The sequence below is a fragment of the Tursiops truncatus genome, chromosome 12, assembly GCF_011762595.2.
Source record: "Tursiops truncatus isolate mTurTru1 chromosome 12, mTurTru1.mat.Y, whole genome shotgun sequence".
NCBI classification, from domain to species: domain Eukaryota; kingdom Metazoa; phylum Chordata; class Mammalia; order Artiodactyla; family Delphinidae; genus Tursiops; species Tursiops truncatus.
In genome coordinates, this window is record NC_047045.1 from 22,265,290 (window position 1) to 22,285,715 (window position 20,426).

The 20,426-nt window shown below is 34.9% G+C and overlaps 1 protein-coding gene across 7 annotated transcripts in view; it reads right to left on the minus strand.

Annotated features, from left to right (window-relative positions):
* The window catches only part of RNGTT (RNA guanylyltransferase and 5'-phosphatase), a 249,817-nt gene that overhangs the window by 118,884 nt on the left and 110,507 nt on the right, over window positions 1–20,426 (minus strand). For 6 of the 7 annotated variants that reach the window (XM_019929424.3, XM_019929420.3, XM_019929419.3 and 3 more), the window contains one exon: window positions 5,939–6,039. In XM_019929424.3, the coding sequence (XP_019784983.1) occupies window positions 5,939–6,039 (101 nt within the window). Of the gene's footprint in view, window positions 1–5,041; window positions 5,131–5,938; window positions 6,040–20,426 lie in introns of all 7 variants that reach the window. The other variant, XR_002175216.3, reaches the window with a different exon arrangement.

The window sequence follows — 20,426 nt, forward strand, 5'->3', positions numbered from 1 at the left end:
AAGACATTTGTTACCAAAAAATTCTATACATAAAAATTTTGTGATTTCTTGCTCTCCAGGTGCTCAACAATTTATAATTAATTACACAAATAAACTGAAGATATATGCATTTTAAAAGGGAAAAATTAACAGGGATTGGAATCAAACAGGAAATGATTCACAAACAAAAGTGAAATTTACACAGTTCAGCAAACAACAGAACTGTAGGATCGGCAAAATGGGAATATGAACTTTTAAATCTACCTTACTGAAAACAACAAAAATAACAGCAATATATAATTACTATATATATTAATATATATTTTACATATATTAGATCATTTAAACCTCACAAAAGTCTTACAAGGCCAATTCCTATTTTACCAATGAGGAATCTGAGGCACAGAAACAAGGGCTGTGCTCAAGGTCACACAGGTAACAAGATTTAAACCCAGGCAGCCTGACTCTAGAATCTGGGCTCTAGACTATGCTATACAAATAATAAGTTTATACAGCTCCCTATAAGTCACTGACATCGTACTCAAGAGTTTGCACTCTCCAGAACACAGACAACCTTTGTAATCCTAGCTTTTCACAAAGACCACAATTTTTTTTTTTTTTCGGTACGCAGGCCTCTCACCTCTGTGGCCTCTCCCATTGCGGAGCACAGGCTCCGGACGCGCAGGCCCAGCGGCCATGGCTCACGGGCCAAGCCGCTCCGCGGCATGTGGGATCCTCCCGGACCGGGGCACGAACCCGCGTCCCCTGCATCGGCAGGCGGACTCTCAACCACTGCGCCACCAGGAAAGCCCAAAGACCAAAATTTTTGGTTGGAGATTAGTTAATATAAACCCACAATAATTTTAAAACAATGTATAGCTTTCAGTTGAAAATCTGAATTGTATGTCTGTAAAGCTCAACACAATGTAAACTGCTAAGATATATACAAGTTATTTTAGGCCATGATAAATCATCATTAATATACCTTGAATTTTCAGAAATGGTACTATAAGGAGGGAAAAGAGCAAAGTTTAGATTTTAAATGCCATCAACAGGACAGTTAATAGATTTTTCTATTTGCATTAAATTTTAATCTAACAAGAATCTATACTATAACCACTTTATTACAGCAGCTAAGGGAGATTCAAAACCATACTTTGAAAGCCTAAGACATCATAAAAAAAACTCATTGCAGACATTTTCAAAGATTGGTATTTACATTATACCTTTCAAGACATTCCACTCTATACTAAGCTTTGTAGAAATATTAGGAACACAATCAAGAAAAGAAATTAATTTGTCTCATGGTTTTCTTTTTCGTTTCTCTTAACATCTTTATTGGAGTATAACTGCTTTACAATGGTGTGTTAGTTTCTGCTTTATAACAAAGTGAATCCATTATACATATACATATATCCCCATATCTCCTCCCTCTTGTGTCTCCCTCCCTATCCCACCCCTCCAGGCGGTCACAAAGCACCGAGTTGATCTCCCTGTGCTATGTGGCTGCTTCCCACTAGCTATCTATTTTACATTTGGTAGTGTATATATGTCCATGCCACTCTCTCACTTTGTCCCAGCTTACCCTTCCGCCTCCCCGTGTCCTCAAGTACGTTCTCTAGTAGGTCTGCGTCTTTATTGCATCTTGCCCCAGGTTTTTTTTTTTTAGATTCCATATATATGTGTTAGCATACAGTATTAGTTTTTCTCTTTCTGACTTACTTCACTCTGTATGACAGACTCTAGGTCCATCCACCTCACTACAAATAACTCAATTTTGTTGCTTTTTATGGCCGAGTAATATTCCACTGTACATATGGGCCACATCTTCTTTATCCATTCATCTGTTGATGGACACTGAGGTTGCTTCCATGTCCTGGCTATTGTAAATAGAGCTGCAGTGAACATTGTGGTACATGACTCTTTTTGAATTATGGTTCTCTCAGGGTATATGCCCAGTAGTGGGATTGCTGGGTCATATGATAGTTCTATTTTTACTTTTTTTAGGAACCTCCATACTGTTCTCCATAGTGGCTGTATCAATTTACATTCCCACCAACAGTGCAAGAGGGTTCCCTTTTCTCCATATCCTCTCCAGCATTTATTCTTTGTAGATTTTTTGATGATGGCCATTCTGACTGGTGTGAGATGATATCTCATTGTAGTTTGGATTTGCATTTCTCTAATGATTAATGATGTTGAGCATTCTTTCATGTGTTTGTTGGTAATCTGTATCTTCGTTGGAGAAACGTCTATTTAGGTCTTCTGCCCATTTTTGGATTGGGTTGTTTGTTTTTTTGATATTGAGCTGCATGAGCTGCTTGTAAATTTTGGAGATTAATCCTTTGTCAGTTGCTTCATTTGCAAATATTTTCTCCCATTCTGAGGGTTGTCTTTTTGCCTTGTTTATGGTTTTCTTTGCTGTGCAAAAGATTTTAAGTTTCACTAGGTCCCATTTGTTGATTTTTGTTATTTCCATTTCACTAGGAGGTGGGTCAAAAAGGATCTTGCTGTGATTTATGTCATAGAGTGTTCTGCCTATGTTTTCCTCTAAGAGTTTAATAGTGTCTGGCCTTACATTTAGGTGTTTAATCCACTTTGAGTTTATTTTTGTGTATGGTGTTAGGGAGTGTTCTAATTTCATTCTTTTACATGTAGCTGTCTGTTTCCCAGCACCACTTATTGAACAGGCTGTCTTTTCTCCACTGTATATTCTTGCCTCCTTTATCAAAGATAAGGTGACCATATGTGTGTGGGTTTATCTCTGGGCTTCCTACCCTGTTCCATTGATCTATATTTCTGTTTTTGTGCCAGTACCATACTGTCTTGATTACTGTAGCTTTGTAGTATAGTCTGAAGTCAGGGAGCCTGATTCCTCCAGCTCCAGTTTTCTTTCTCAAGATTGCTTTGGTTATTCGGGGTCTTTTGTGTTTCCATACAAATTGTGAAATTTTTTGTTCTAGTTCTGTGAAAAATGCCATTGGTAGTTTGATAGAGATTGCGATGAATCTGTAGATTGCTTTGGGTAGTAGAGTCAGTTTCACAATGTTGATTCTTCCAGTCCAAGAACATAGTATATCTCTCCATCTGTTTGTATCCTCTTTAATTTCTTTCATCAGTGTCTTATAATTTTCTGCATACAGGTCTTTTGTCTCCTTAGGTAGGTTTATTCCTAGATATTTTATTCTTTTTGTTGCAATGGTAAATGGGAGTGTTTTCTTAACTTCACTTTCAGATTTTTCATCATGAGTGTATAGGAATGCAAGAGATTTCTGTGCATTAATTTTGTATCCTGCTACTTTACCAAATTCATTGATTAGCTCTAGTAGTTTTCTGGTAACATCTTTAGGATTCTCTATGTATAGTATCACGTCTCATGGTATTTTAGTATCTTAGCCCCACTTCACTAATCACATGCTACAATTCTTATGATTCAGAGACATAGCTACTCTCCTTTCAAACTATTACAGGCATACTTCTCATAATTCTAACATACTGCATCTAACATAAGTATTAGATATAAACTCATTTATTTCATGAAAACTGCTATAATACATAACATTCTCTCCATAAAAAAAAGCATATTACTCCAGCTAACTGAATAATATGTATTTTATGTCATAATTATCATTTTATATTTCATATTAAATACCCCATTTTTGAAAACTGACACCCATGTTACATAAATAAATCAGGTACCTACAGCAATGTAACTTGCATATTGCTATCCAAAAAAATCACCTTAAATGCTGACATTGTGGTGTGTTTTAAAGAGGACTAGAATCAAAAATAATTCATTTTTTTAATAAAAAGACATTCAAATACATAAAATTTTAAAATATATATATATATTTTAAAACATACCAAGAATAAAAGCAAATGACAAACCACTAAACTGAATTACACTTTGCTATATTTAATTGCAATGGACAAATGGAAGGAAAAAATTAATAATATCATTTCTAACACAGAAAAATGGACATGCTACATTTAGCCTCATGTAGCTTTTAAGTGTTGCTAAGAATTACAATCTGTAAAAAGCAAAACAAAATCACCTTTCAAAACTCAATGAAACAATCAACAGAAACACACAAGGGTTTATACTCCTTAACTAAATATTATAAATAAAACATTTAGGCAAAATAAAAGATTTAGTAATGAGGCAATTTAACAAATTTTAGTTCACCTTTGAAGCCTTATTTCCAAAGAACCATATTCACCTGTGACTTTTAAGAATAAAAAAAAGAAGAAGATGATGCAGGTGGCAGCATCTGAATTAATCCCTCAGCTGCCACTGTTTAGAAGAGTGGTGGTCTTCTCTAAGCCACTTCCAGAAAAACATATAAGCCTACACTCAGCTTGCATGACTTTTGATGTGGAGGTTCCAAAGTGAACCAGCAACCCAGAATATCTGTATACCCAACACTTTGTCAGGAAGAATAATCTTGAGCTTACTACTTAGCAATATTTATCCAAAGATATTTTATATATATGGGGGGGAGGGGGAATGTGTTTTGGGGAAGTTTCAAGAAAATACTGATTAATAATATTTAATTATTCATATTATTAGTAGTTAATAGTGTTATAATAATATAATATTGGTTAATAATTAATAAAAATTAACTGATATTAATGTTAATACCAATGCATAGCTAAGATTAAATTAGAGAAATAATATTTTTGGTTAAGTATTGATAAGCAGGAAACTAAAGATTATTCTTCCTGACAAAGTAACTGGCATACAGATATTCTAGATTGCCAATATTATTTCTCTTATCTAATCTTTTATATTATTCTATAGAATATACATATTCTATCCAATCCTACAGTCAAAAGTTATCTACCTATCCTTGGATTAAACCAGGCCAATAGACAGTGAAATACCTAAACAACACTATTTGGGGCCCCAGATAATTGTTCTGGCTAAACTGTACTTTGCTATTAAGTCACAAACTCTTATTTAAGGATGTAAAATACTAACTACTCTATTTTTTGAAAACTGATACCCATATGACTTAATAAAATTCTTTTTTTAGTTAGGATTCACCACACTACACAGTACCTTTATTTGAAAATATACAGTCTCTTAAGAGACTTAATCTTCTGGAATCTGGATTCATATAACTCATCGTATATCCTTCATTCCATTAGCTACAAAAAAATAAACCTGTGGTTTATCTTTGGCAAGTAAAAAGAATTTTATGGCATGCATTGGTACACTTTTAACCTCTCTGCCAGCATTATCTTATTTACTTTCTCTTTATGATTTTCTTGATTAAACATTTCTTGTTTTGTTGTTATGTATTTACTTATATGAGATGCCATAAAAAATTGTGAAACAAGGTAAAATTAAACAAGGCTTTGGAAAAACAATGAAAATATTCATGCTAAAGCATTTTTTACTCTAAAATAGCAATCAATGAAGTCAAAAATGAAGATTAACCAATAAATGAAAAAAATTCACACAATGAACTTAATGAAAAATTGTAATGTAATTCCATAATTAAAACCCTACCCTAATAAAGTATAGATAAGTGTTTGCTATCCAAATACAAACATGAAGTAGTTTCCTTCAAAGGAAAAAAGGCTTGTTTCAAAACATTCAATTATAATATTAATGATCATATCTTATATTTGTAATTCACTGAACAGGATTACTTTCAAGTAAAATGTATTTTCACTTTTACAATTAAACAAAGTTCATTTTTTTATATTAGAAATAACTTTAAGACTAAAATTAGTGAAGTTTAAAGGATGCTACCAACATGTTAGCTGTGATAGGTCAAAGAAGTAATCTGGGAAAATGAGATAGATTTATGGGTACATACATAAAGTATACGTAAAAGTACTTTACTTTCTTTTTGTAAAGTATATGTAAGATACCCAGTAAACAGTGAAGCCTTATGCAAACGGTATTATTTCATGTAAAAATCATGGGGAAACAAAGGGGCATACTTACCCTTCTCCTCCCATTCTTGTTATCTTTAAGCGAAAATCCACAGAATTCAAACTGGGAGGCTTCCATTTCAAAATATCATCACATCGACCAGGTTTATATTTCTAAAGTGAATTAAAATGATGATAATAGTTAATATGAAGCTAAAAAATTAAACATTTGATTTATTAAATATAATATCAATTACTTTTCATTAAGCAAAATCACTACTTTTTTTCTGAATATAATTTTTGTTATTTTTAACTGATGAGTAAAGTTAGATATCAACCATCTTACTGATGGCCTCTTTTTCTGCCAAAGCATGTAGACATTTGTTTGTGAAAGTCTCGAAAAATAATGAAACCTGTTATTCCCTCCAATCCTACTATAACTTAAAGGAAGTTTGATCACTTTTAAAAAATTTTGTTCCTTCTTCAATAGCTTTACTGTGGGATAATTCACAATTAATAAAACTAACTAATGAATTTTGTCAAATGGATACAATCATGTAACAATCGCCAGAATCATGATATACAGCATTTCAATCACCCCCAAAAAGTTTCCCCTTGACAGCTGCAGTCAGCTCCCTGTTACCAACTCTCCGGCAAGAGTGACCTTCTTTCTATCACTATAGTTGTGCCTTTTCTAGAATTCATAAGAAATTCTTACAGAAGGTTTTGCTATATGCTGGTGCATATATTAGCTTGTTCCTTTTTATTAAACTGAGCAGGATTCCATTCTATGCATATACCACAAATTGTTTATGCATTTACAAGTTGATGGATATCTGGGCTGTTCCCATTTTTAGGCTACCAGGAATGATGCTGGTCTGAACATTTGCGTGGACATCCGTTTTCATAACTTTTGGGTAAATACCCAGCAGAATGGCTGGGTCACATAGTTAATGTATGTTTAACTTTACAAGCAGCTGTCAAATCGTTTTCCAAAGTGGCAGTGACATCTTCCATTCCCACCAGTAATACATGAGAGATCAAACTGCTCCACATCCATCCTAGGACTAGGTATTGTTGGTCTTTTTAATTCTAAAGTATGTCTCATAATTTTAATTTGCATTTCTCTAAATGACAGATGTTGAAGATCTTCTAATTTGCTTATTTGCTGCTATCTGTGTATTTTCTTTGGTGAAGTGTCTGTTCAAAATTTTTCCCTTGTTTTTACTGGGTTATCTCCTTATAATTGAACTGGAAGAGCTGTTTACATATTCTGGATAAATAGCCTTGTTTGGATACATGTACTGCAAATATTTTCTACCAGTTTTTGTCTTGCTTTTTCATTTTCTTAACAATTTCTTTTGAATATATTTTAATGAAGTCAAAATCAACTATTTTTTACAGCTTTATTGAAGTATGATTGAGAAATAAAAAATTTAAGGTATACGACATGATGTTTTGATATATGTATACACTGTGAAATAATTACCACAATCAAGCTAATTAACATATCCATCATCACACAGTTACTTCTTTGTGTATGTTGTAAGAACATTTAAGATCTATTCCCTTAGGAAATTTCAAGTATACTTTATTATTAACCACAATCACCATGCTATACATTAGGTTTCCAGAACTTATTCATCTTATAACTGAAAGTTTCTACCCTTTGATCAATATCTCCCCTCTTCCCCTACCCCCCAGCCGCTGGTAATCACCATTCCACACTCTAAGTTTGACTTTTTTTTTTAAGATTCCATATGTATATATAAGAGCTTATTTCACTTAGCATAATGTACTCCAGGTTCATCCGTGTTGTCACAATTGGCAGAATTTCCTTCTTTCTTAAGGCTGAATAATATTCCATTGTATATGTATACCATTATTTTCTTTAACCATTCATCCACTGATGGACACTTAGGTTGTTTCCACATTTTGGCTACTGTGAATATCGCTGCAGTAAAGATGTGAATGCATGTGTCTCTTCAAGATGATTTTATTTCTTTCGGATACATATCCAAAAGTGGAACTGCTGAATGACATGTAAGTTCCATTACTAATTTTTTGAGAAACCTCCATATTATTTTTCATAAGAGCTATATCAATTTACAGTCCTACCAACAGTGCACAAGGGTTCTCTTTTCTCCACATCCTCACCAGCAAGTTATCTTTTCACTTTTTGATGATGGCCACCCTAACTGGTGTTAGGTGATATCTCAGTGTGGTTTTGATTTCCATTTTCCTGATGATTAGTGATGTTGAGCATCATTTCAAAATCACCAATTTTAAACTTTTACAATTTGTGCTTTTTGTGCCCTCTTTAAGGAATCTTTGCTTATCCTAAGGTCACTGCAATTTTCTACTACATTTTCTTAGAGGAAATTTTATAGTTTTAACTCTTATTTTTAGGTATATGATCCATTTGAGGTTAATTTATTTATAAGATGTGAAGTAAGGGACTGTTTGTTGTTTGGCAGTTGGATATCAATTTCATCCAGCACCGTTTGTTAAAAGATTATCCTTCTCTCACTGAATTGCCTTGACATCTTTGTCAAAAATCAGTTGTTTATAGATATAGATATATTTCTATTCTTACTAATCTGTTGCATTGATAAACATGCCTCTCTTTCTGCTCATAGCATATTGTCTTGATAACTCTAGCTCTATATTAAGTTTTGAAAGCAGTTATGTAAGTCCTCAAACTTTGTTTTTCTTTTTCCAAATTTTCTTAGCTAATGTAGCATTTATATTTCCACATATATTTTATTTTATTTTTGGCTGCATTGGGTCTTCCTTGCTACGTGCAGGCTTTCTCTAGTTGCGGCGAGCTGGGACCACTCTTTATTGTGGTGCACGGGCTTCTCATTGCAGTGGCTTATCTTGTTGCAGGGCATGGGCTTCGGTAGTTGTGGTGCGCAGGCTCTAGAGCACAGGATCAGTAGTTGTGAATGGGCTTAGTTGCTCTGCAGCAGGTGGAGTCTTCCCAGACCAGGGCTCGAACCCGTGTCCCCTGCACTGGCAGGCAGATTCTTAACCACTGCACCACCAGGGAAGCCCTCCACATATACTTTAAAATTACCTGGTCAATTTCTATGAAAAATAAGTTTACTGGGATTTTAAGTGAGACTGCAGTAAATTAATAGATCAATTAAGGGAAAAATAACATCTTAACAATACTGAATCTTTTGATTCATGAACACTTCAAATCTCTCTATTTACTTAGTACTTAGGTCTTCCTAAATTTCTCTCAGCAATGTTTTGTAGTTTTCGGTATGCAGGTCTTGCACAACTTTTGTTAAATTTCTTCCTAATAATGTAATACTTTGGTGCTATTATCAATACAAAAAATCGGTTGTTTCTATACAACAGCAATGAATAATCCAGAAAGGAAATTAAGAAATCAATTCCATTTACAATAGCATCTAAAAGAACAAGATACCTAGGAATAAATTTAACAAAGGAAATGAATGGTCTATATACTGAAAACTACAAAACATTACTGAAAAAGTTTAAAAAGACCTAAAAATGGAAAGACATCCCATATTCATGGATAGGAAAAGTGATATTGTGATTTATAGTAAATATACATTTGGTCTTCATCCCCACTTCTGGCACAGAGCTCCTAAAACCCTTGGAATTTCCAAAGAGAAGAGAGTGAGATGGGTCTTTTATTATGCTAATGAGGTGATTTTGAGGTAGCACCTAGGGATGGGGGCTAGTTGCCAGGAGCCAACCAAGTGATCAGAGGGTTGGAACTTTCAGTCCCACCCCTCTGACCTCTGGGGAGGGGAGGGGGGCTAGAAGTTGGATCAATTGCCAGTGGCCAATGGCTTCATCAATCATGCCTGTGTAATCAAGGCTCCATAAAAACCAAAAAAGAAAAACGGGGTTCAGAAAGTTTCTGGGTTGGTGAACACATGGATATTCAGGAAGAGGGGGTGCCTCGAAAGGGCACAGAAGTTCCATGCCCCTCCCCCATGCCTTGCCTTATGTATCTATTTCCTCTGGATATTCCTGAATTACATCCTTTTATAATAAACCAGTAATCTAGTAAGTAATATATTTTTCTGAGTACTGTGAGCCACCCTCGCAAACTAATTGAACCTGACAAGGGGGTCATGGGAACTTCTGATTTATAGTCAGGTGGTAAGAAGTACCGGTAACAACCTGGAATTTAACTGGTGTCTGAAGGCCAAGGAGAGGGTCCTTGGAACCTCCAATCTACAGCTAGTCAACTAGAAGCACAGGTAATAACATGAACTTGCAACTGGCATCTGAAGTTAAGGGGTGGGGGAGGGTGGGGAAACTGGAAGCAGTACAGTTTTGAAGAGCCCTCAACCTGTTGAATCTGACGCTATCACTGGGTAGACAGTGTCAGAATTGAGTTGAATTGTAGGACACCCAGCTGGTGTCAGAGAAGTGCTTGGTGGTGTGGAAAACCCCCTCCACACTGGGACTGGTCACAGAACACCCATTAAGAAGAATTAATATTGCTAAACTGTCAATACTACTCAAAGCAATCTATAGATTCAATGCAATCTCTATCAAAATTCCAACAACTTTTTCTTTTTAACAGAAATAGGAAAGCCAATCCTCAAATTCATATGCAGTTACAAGAGACCCTGAAGAGCCAAAACAATCTTGAAGAAAGAACAACACAAAGTTATAAGACTCACACTTTCCAACTTCAAAATTTACTATAAAGCTACAGTAATCAAAACGGAGGTGTTGACATAAGGACAGACATTTAAACCAATGGAATAAAACTGAGAGTACAGAAATAAACTCATATATTGATAGCCAATAGCCAATTGATTTTTTTTTTTACAAGGATGCCAAGTCCATTCAATGGTGAGAGAACACTCTCTTCAACAAATGATGCTGGAACAGCTGATTTCCACAAGTAAAAGAATGACGTTTGGAACCCTATCTCCCATCATATACAAACACTAACTAAAAATGGACCAATGCCCTAAATATAACAGCTAAAACCATAAAACTCTTACAAAAAAACACAGCGGTAAATTTTCATGATCTTGCATTTGGTGGTGAATTGTTAGATATGACATCAAAAGCACAAGCAATAGAGCTTCCCTGGTGGCGCAGTGGTTGAGAGTCCGCCTGCTGATGCAGGGGACACGGGTTCGTGCCCTGGTCCGGGAAGATCCCACATGCCGTGGAGTGGCTGGCCCCGTGAGCCATGGCCACTGAGCCTGCATGTCCAGAGCCTGTGCTCCACAACAGGAGAGGCCACAACAGTGAGAGGCCCACGTACTGCAAAAAAAAAAAAAAAAAAAAAAAAAGCACAAGCAATAAAAAAAAAGATAAACTGGACTTTATCAAAACTAAAAAACTTGTGCATCACAAGATATCAAAAAAGTGAAAAGATAACCTACAGAATGAGAAAAAATGTGCAAATCATATACCTGATAAGGGTTTAATATCCAAAATACATAAAGAACTCCTACAACTCAACAACAAAGACAACCCAATTTTTAAAATTGTCAAAAAACCTGAATACACATTTCTTCCATAGAAGAGATACAAATGGTGAATAAGCACATAAAAAGATGCTCAGTATCATTAGCCATGAGGGAAACGTAAATCAAAACCACAATGAGATACTACTTCATATGGGTGGCTGTAATTTTTTTTTTTAGAGGAAAATAACAAGTGTTGGAGAGGATGTGAAGAAATTAGTAACCATGTATGTTACTGTAAGGAATATAAAATGATCCAGCCACTATGGATAATAATTTGACAGTTCCTCAAAAACTGAATTTGAAACACAGAATTACCATATGACTCTGCACATGGTAGAGCGAAGAAAATTGGAAACAGGGACCCAGATATTGACATGTCTACAATCTAGGTTTCCATTACCATATAAATGGGTAAACAAAATGCAGTATATACATACAATGGAATATCATTCTGCCACAAGAAAGAATGAAGTTCTGACACATGCTACAATGCTAAGTGAAATAAGCCAGACACAAAAGGACAAAAATGGTATGATTCCACCTGTATAAAATATCCGCAATAGGCAAATTCATAGTGACAGAAAGTAGATTAGCAGTACCAAGGGCAGGGGGTGGAGGCGGGGGGCATTGAGGGGGTGGGCGGAAGGAGCGTTATTGCTTAACGGTTACAAAACTTCTCTTTGCACTGATGTAAAAGTTGTGGAAATGGTTGTACAACACTGTCCATCTAATCAAAGAGACTACAGCATAGGAGAAAAGTGTTTTAAATTATTCTAGAACATAGTAAAAAGAGAAAATCTTTTACTTTGGTGGCTATGGACTTATTATAGAGGAATTAAGATTGAAAACTTTGAGTAATGGGTAATATTCACTAATGCAGACTTATACCATGATGTAAATATGAGCAAAACACTTGGGTAGAAAAATATAGAATCTCCTGAAGGAGAGGAAAGTATGTCAATTCAGCGAGGGCATTATGGGGGACGGGGCCATATTATGAGAAAGGTACTCAGGAAGGAAAAACTGCTAAGTGTTCTCATTACTAACATTTTTTAGATATACGAGTCAAATTGCATTCTAACAGATCTTTATAAATTTGAGGGAAAAATGCAAAAACCCTAGTCATCGGATCTCTTATTTCAAACAGAAGTCCATATAATGACAAATTTTGTATAACAAGTTTCGCTAAGCAAGACAAACCATTGGAGTTGACAGGAAAGACATTTCATCTGTAGCAAATTTAAGAACATAATGCACACTATCTTCCCCCAAGGCTTGTGCTTAAACATGAATAAATATAAAATCAAATATATAATATTTCAGTGGAAGTTTTTGTCCATTTATTTGCCCTGAGAGATTCATTTAGGTAACACATGTCCTTCAAGATGATCACAAATAAACCTCTTTAGACTTGCTGAATATAAACGTTTTTATAAATGTTAAAACTGCTAAATTTTCCAGTAGTGACCCCATTAATAAAAATAATAATAAAATTTAGTCTTTTTTCTAATAAAGTCTATCTGACAGAAACATCACAGACCTTTTAGTAAGAGTGGTTCCCTATGGTAGTGAAAGGTAAAAAGGAGTGAGGGGAGAAAGGAGTGTCAGCATCCCACACCAACCCCACTCACAAGCTGCCAAGGGAATGTCACATGTACAAACAAAGCATCATTTACTTCCGTTCTCTATTCATTTATATGACTATGAGTATGAGACCACTTCGAAAACCAACACCAATCTAAGTTATTAAATCTAGGAAATGTTAATGATTGTACAGCTTTAAAATATTTCATAATGGGTACCTAATAACAAATTCTAAATGTAATTTTAATATAATATTATTTGTAAAATAGCTACTAACTATCCTTCACATTCTTCTCTCTGGAAATCATCTAATGGAGAATAGCATATACTGACTCTTCTGCTTTTACACAGCAATAGTTCAAGTACATAAGTCATTCCTTATCTGACTGTACACCAAACCATTTATATTAATCTGAAAACCTAGACTTGACATGACTGAGAATTTCAAAGCACCTTTATGAAAATCAATGAAATGCCTGACAAAAATTTTTAGGAAATTATATTTTAAAAATACTGTAGTTCTGAATTACCGAATATAAATGCAACGACATAGATCCCATGAGTAAAATGTATTTAAATACCTGTTCGAATGTAAATTCTACTTCAGTAAAATCATGTCTAATCATGTGCCTACGAAACAATTAGTAAAATACTCAATAAATACTTGATAAAAAATTTTTAAAATATGGGCTTCCCTGGTGGCGCAGTGGTTGAGAGTCCGCCTGCCGATGCAGGGGACACGGGTTCGTGCCCCGGTCCGGGAAGATCCCACATGCCGCGGAGCGGCTGGGCCCGTGAGCCATGGCCGCTGGGCCTGCGCGTCCGGAGCCTGTGCTCCGCAACGGGAGAGGCCACAACAGTGAGAGGCCCGCGTACCGCAAAAAAAAATTTTTTAAATAAATAAGTAAAAATAAAGTGAAAATTTTTTAAACTTATAAAATATTAGTCTCAGGTATTTTTAAATTTATATGTTTAAATAGAATATTTTAGATTATGAAATGACTTAAATTAGCACTATTCACAAAAGACTATGTATATCAATAACTATTTAAAAATCCTTTTTTCAAGTTCCCCAAAATAATAAGGTCAAAGATATTATATAATACAGGGAATTAAGCATTTTAAATATAAATATTTGTGAGTCCTCAAACTTGAAATACACTTGCTGAATATAAACAAGGGTACAAAAATATCCTTTCAAGCTACATTTTCCAATGTATAATTAGGGAGTAATGAATTTTAATTTCATTAAATTCACCAGCATGTATCTAGAGTGAAATAATTATCAAAGCTATATTTAATTGATACATATAATACTTAGTTCTATAGAAGCAAATCTGATTTTACCAGGTGAGTTGTCCAATAAAAAATTAGAGATAGATTATGTCTGAAAGCAATTACCAATATTACCTGAGATGTCCATTATTATCTTTAAAAAGAAAAAATGTAATGAATGCAGATGTCAGGCAACCAAGTAAGATGCTTAAGGAAGTGTTTACCAAATGAGAGCAGAACCTGGCTTAGAGGTACAGGATGGCCATGTGCCAAAGAAGTCCTCTAAAACTAAGAGAAAATGAAATGGAGGCAGAAGTGATACACCTGCTATACAAAACAGTGGTTCTCAATTAGAGATTTTACCCCCCAGGGGATATTTGGCAATGCCTACATTTTTGGTTGTCACACTGGGGAGGGAAGGGTGAGCTACTGCCATCTAGTGGGTAGAAGCCAGGGATGTTTCTAAACATCCTACAAGGCACAGGACAGCTGTACACAGCAAAGAATTATCCAACCCAAAATGTCAATGGTACCAAAGTTGAGAAACTGATCTAAAGGAAGCTAGTAGTAATAACAACAAAGAGGACAAGATATCTGGTTCTTCTTTGCCTCTACTAACTACTAACTTCATGATTCAAAGCAAATTCAAAGTGTGGGCTTCATCTATTTCACTTGCAAAAATGCAATAGCATTTTGCTTGCCTAAAAACAGGACATCTAAACCAGAGATACCTAAAATGCTTTGTAGCCCATGCTACTCTATGATTTCCACTAGTAAAATGTGAGCAGTTATGTTATCGTAATATATATTCCAGGCCCTGCACTGAAACCTGAGACATACTGTCCTCTTCAGAAGGCTCACATCCTGAAGCTAGGAAAGATTCCTGGCCTTACCATATATTAGTTTTATTTTTGTTGTTTTTCTAGAATTTAGTTTTAAAGAAAGCAGAAAAAATCCTCTTTGGTAATTCTACTGGACAGAAAAGTAAAACAACTCTAGATTTATTGACTTGTTATATCCTTTTGCCCATGTTTCACTGAGAAGCAAATAACCAACACCTATTTTGCAAAACAAGACACATAAATATCCTGTATGGAGGAAAAGTCCCTAATCAACACTAACTACCTACTATGTGCCTAGTACCATACTAGTTGGGGAAGATACAAATTCTCCCAAGACAGTGGGCTCAACCACAGTGAGGCTTTTAATATAACCTCCAAGAGAGATTAGAGAAGTGCTCAAATGAACACAAAGTTGCTGAGGAAGAACAACAGAGAAACATGAAAATCAGGGGGCAGGGGTAAAGGAAGTTTTCTTGAACAAGAAAAATGCATGAATTGAATTTTGAAGAATAATTAGGCTACAAGAAAGTTCTACGCAATGAGAACACAAATATACCTGAGTTGAGGGGAAGTCTGCTCAAGTTTTCTGAGACTAAATTGGCCCAGTGCTCTATGCTGTTCTTGTTGATGTAGAGGAGGTGAAGAGTCGATCTCCTATAAAAATAGCTCAAGGCAACCCCTTGGTATTTCATTTCTAAAAAGTCACAAACTTGGTAAAGATAGTAGGGAGAGGTATCATAGAAAGAAGCAGGGGAAGAAAACGGAGAATTCCATTTTCAAAAGCTTGCTGACATTTCTCATCTGCTTATGAAAGTTTTACTACTACTTATGGAAAGTGAAGTTGTGATTTGAGAGTAAAATTTAATATTAGAGAATTAATACAATTTCTTGGCTTAATAGGTTAGAAAACTTACTCAAAAATACATTTGTATTACTATTTCTATTATCTGATTCACAAGTCTAATTTCTTCTTGCTGTTGTTTTAATATAAAATAACCTGTAGCTTACATCTCTAATGAAATAATTTTGGAAAAAATACAGTTACACAAAGACCTCTGCAACTTCAGCTTTACTTTCCATGTCTGGGCAGTTCCATATAACTACACATGAAATTAAACTTTAACCAGTAAGGAACTGGGGGCAAAGACAAGTTAAATGAAAATACCCAGTTAGTATCAAGACCAGTTAATAGACCTGAGTAAGAATACTAGAAAAATGAGGGGTACTGAAAGCATGCAGTAAACTCCCTCTTTTTACAGATTAACTGATAACCCAAATCGTTAGACTTGTCCAAAAAATTCCCAAATCACAGTAATACAGAAATCTTTCCACTATTAACAAAAAATACAGATTTATATCATTTGTCCGAAAGCAAATGATGAAAGGTTGGGTTAGATGATCTCATATTATAAAACTGTTCCAAAAGGAACCAAGTCAGTTGTTTTCTAATTACTTTTAGCCTAGTTCTGTGTGGAGCGGTGAGTAGGAGGGACAAGCAACTGACAATGCCGTGTCTAGTGGGAAGAGGGAGCTCAGACAACCGAATAAACCTCAGCACCTAAACCACTTACCTCTTCTCTCCCACTCAGGCCCCACTGAAAGCCTACTGAACCGTCTGTCCTGTCTCATCTCCAGCACAGGCCCCATCTCCCAAAGTATCCTGGCCCTACTCCCTGGGCCCACCAAGGTGCCTCTGCCACTCCATCAGTCTGCACTCTTCTCACACTGCTGCAGGGTCGAGTTTCTTCATAGCCCTTTGAGGGCAGAAACCCTGCCTTTATCCAGTTTTATTATTTCTTACTCAGCAATGTGTATAACATACAGTAGACACCCAATTTATTAGATGAAGGCATGAGCTAATATATTCCAAAGCTCAGGATTAACTCTCCCTTAATATCCAAGACTACTGCCATCTGGTATAAAATTCCACTAACTTTGACAGTTAGCAGATTCTCACAGAGTTTCTCCTCTTCTCCGGTGGACACAAGTCTAAATAAAAGTGGTCTACCGATAGGGGAATCAAACTCTAGATACAAGTAACATCTGCAGCCTAGTTACTTTATACGTCAAGTACGTTACTCTCCTTTTTTGCTAATCTATGCAGCGTAGTATCACTAAAATAATTTTCTCTGCTCCTAGTACTGGTACGAAGAAGAGCATTGTAAGAATGGGAGAGAGTCACACTCTTACCATTGTAAGAATGGGAGAGAGTCACACTCACCGAATCAGCCGGGCTTCCCCAAGGAAGCCACACCTAATTTGATATTCAAAGGCTGAATGGGAGTAATACCGAAAGGAAGAAAACAGTTTGTTGCAGAAGAAACAGCTGGTGTAAAGATGTACTCATTACAAATACTTAAATTTGCAGCTACCAGTAAAAAGCCCTACTGAAGTTATCAATGAACTTTGACAACAAAAGGAAAATTTATTCTAAATTGACAAAGTGTATGTTTTAAAATATTTCCTCCTAGAAGTCTGAACTCCCCCAAGCATAAGGGATGGGAGCTATCAATAATAAGCCCTATCCTTCTGCTGATTCCAGTATGTCCCAAGATGCTCAAATTAGAGCACTAACAAAATATACATTAAAATACATGGCTGGACAAATCCTGAAAAGCAAAGTGCAAAATAATGTGCTACCTTCCTTGAAAAGTGGAGTGGGAATAAAAATGTATTAACAAATTTGTATTTACTTATAAATGCATAAAGAAACTATGAGAAGATAAGTTAAAAACAAACAACAGTAGATAATTGAGGGAGGCGAGAAGAAGGAGAGGGAGACTTTCTTCTCTGTATTTGTCTTACTACATGTTAAATGTCTGTATTATCTAGTTAAAATTCAAATTAAACATATACCACTGTAAAACACAATTTTTAAAAAATCTACCATTAATTTTTCAATATTAAATGTTATCAATAAAAAAGAACTATCCCTAATTCACTGTGTTTAACATGTATCATTTATATGAAAACTGATTTTGCACTTTATATATTTACCTTCTTAGAATTCACTGATTCCTTCATTTTGTGAAGTCCTTATTTACATTTATTTGTCCTTTTCTCTGCTAACAATATATCATCATTAGCAGTGTCTTTTTGTTGTACAGTAACAGTATATATCTATATCTAGCTGAGGCTGATTACAAATTATTCCTCTTCAGCTGTTTATTTTGTCAACAAAATTCAATGGAAAAGCAAATGTTTTATTTATTAAGAAAGCTAGAACAGTAATATTCTTCTGTTTTCTTCTTCCTTACACAAAAGCAAGCGAAGAATATTTTGCTGTGTTCCAAAAGTTGATTAAGGAAAAAAAATTAAAAATAAACAAGGTGTATTTTCTTCCTTGGCAGTTCACTATTACAATTCTTTGGAAATTATTACATATTTCTCAATTAAAAAAATAACATATTTGGGGGAAAGATAGAATGACACTTTTCCAGTCTTCCAGGAAACAGAGCCCTTCTTCAATTGAAGACCTATCAAAATATGCAAGCAAATGTCATGGCAACAGAAGCTTTCACCATGGTAACATCATCTCTGCTACAGAGGAAAACCACTCTAATTCGTCATGTACTTCAAGACAAGACATTAGACTAATTCCAATTTTCATTTTACAATCTATCCATAACATTCAATATACCTGGCAGTAGTAAAGACTTAATAAAAACATTAATATTTCACAAGAAAGCAATATTAAAATCAAAGCTGACTCTATTTACATGCAAATTGATTAATGGGTGAAACATAAAACCAAGCTGACCCACCTTACAGAAAATCAAGATAGTGATGAAAACATAAAAAAACAATTCTATCACTATTGCTTGAGAGTAAATACTCTAAACTCAATACGGAAACAATTCTGTTTTACTAATCACAATATAGCTGGCAGATAAAACAAGAAAAAGTCTTATTTTAATAAAACAAAGAAAATATTTCAAGTTTTTATTACCACCTCTATTTTGCAATTCATTACATATAATTCTGTTTTTATTTCATAGTGAGGGAGTATTAATGGCACAAAAATTCTTATCTAGAAACGTGTCTCCAGATGACAAAAGTAAAATCAAATATGATTTTTAAAAGGTTAGAAATCAAGCATTACTACAAATAAAAATTTACTATGCTACATAAATCATTAAAACCGCTTGCAAAAGCTAGTAAACAAACAAGGATTATCAACTTTATAAATTAAACTTAAAGATCTAATAGCTGTCAAGTAAAAGATCTACTACCTATAGCATATTAAAATGTCAAACGGCCAACTTAAAATATTCATTTTTAGGTAACAAACCACAAAAGATTAGCAATTCAAAATGTCAATGAAATCGTAAGACTGAAAACCTTATATATAAGGGTCTAATAAAGCCTATCTGGTTTATGGTATAGACTAATAACCAGATGGAAAATTCAATCTGAAGATACTTCTTTTTAAAAATGATCACGTCAGTTTGTTCAAAGTTTGAGCTTTAAGCCTTAGAAAGACTAGAGGTTCATATTAAAATAAACAGCCAATTTCTTCTTCAAAGAAAATACCCATTTTTCTCAAAATATTTAAATATTTTGGCAAGTATAACTTATACTTCAATTTTTTAAAACACTGTTTATGAATAAAGTAATATAGTTAAGTCACCTTTAAATAAAAATATCAGTTACTTTCACATCAACAGCAAAACACAAGGGGAAACAAAAAGGCAGCATGGGATAAAGAAGAGAGTAAGCTGGCTTCAAATCTAGGTTTGGTCTTTAACCTGAAAACAAGGGAAAATCACTAGAGATTAAGGAGGAAGACCACTCTGGATATGGTATGAAGAAAAGACTGGAGGGGGATAAAGTGGAGGCTGCAGGACCAGTTAGGGCACTGCTGCAGTGGTCCAGGCAAGAGGCAGTGAATGACAAGTCACTGGAGTGTGGCAGTGGTAATGGAGAGAAAAGGGAATAATTTAAGAGAGATTTAGGAGATAAAGCAAGATTTGGAGATGGATTAGAGGGATAAAAGAAGGAAAGGCGTCAAAGATGACATCTAGATTTCTCACTCAAGTAACTGCATATAAGCAACTGAGGGATGAAATGTTGGGAAAGGATCATTTTGTACAGTTTGTATGTTGGCTTGTTTGTTTGGGGAGTAGGGATGGAGTTCAGCTTCAAAGTATACTGAGTTTCTGGTGTTTTTGAGAAATTTAAAAGGTGATATCAGGGTAGGCAATTAAATAAACAAACCTGGAGCTTAAACAGAAATCAAGAGTCTGAGTCAGGCTTACGGGAAGTAACTCAAGTGTGGAAGAGATTTCAAGGGAGAGAGCAGAGCATGGTAAAAAATGAAGGTCCAGAATACCGAGCCTTCAGAAACTCTGAACTTCAATGGCTAGTAGAAGACGAA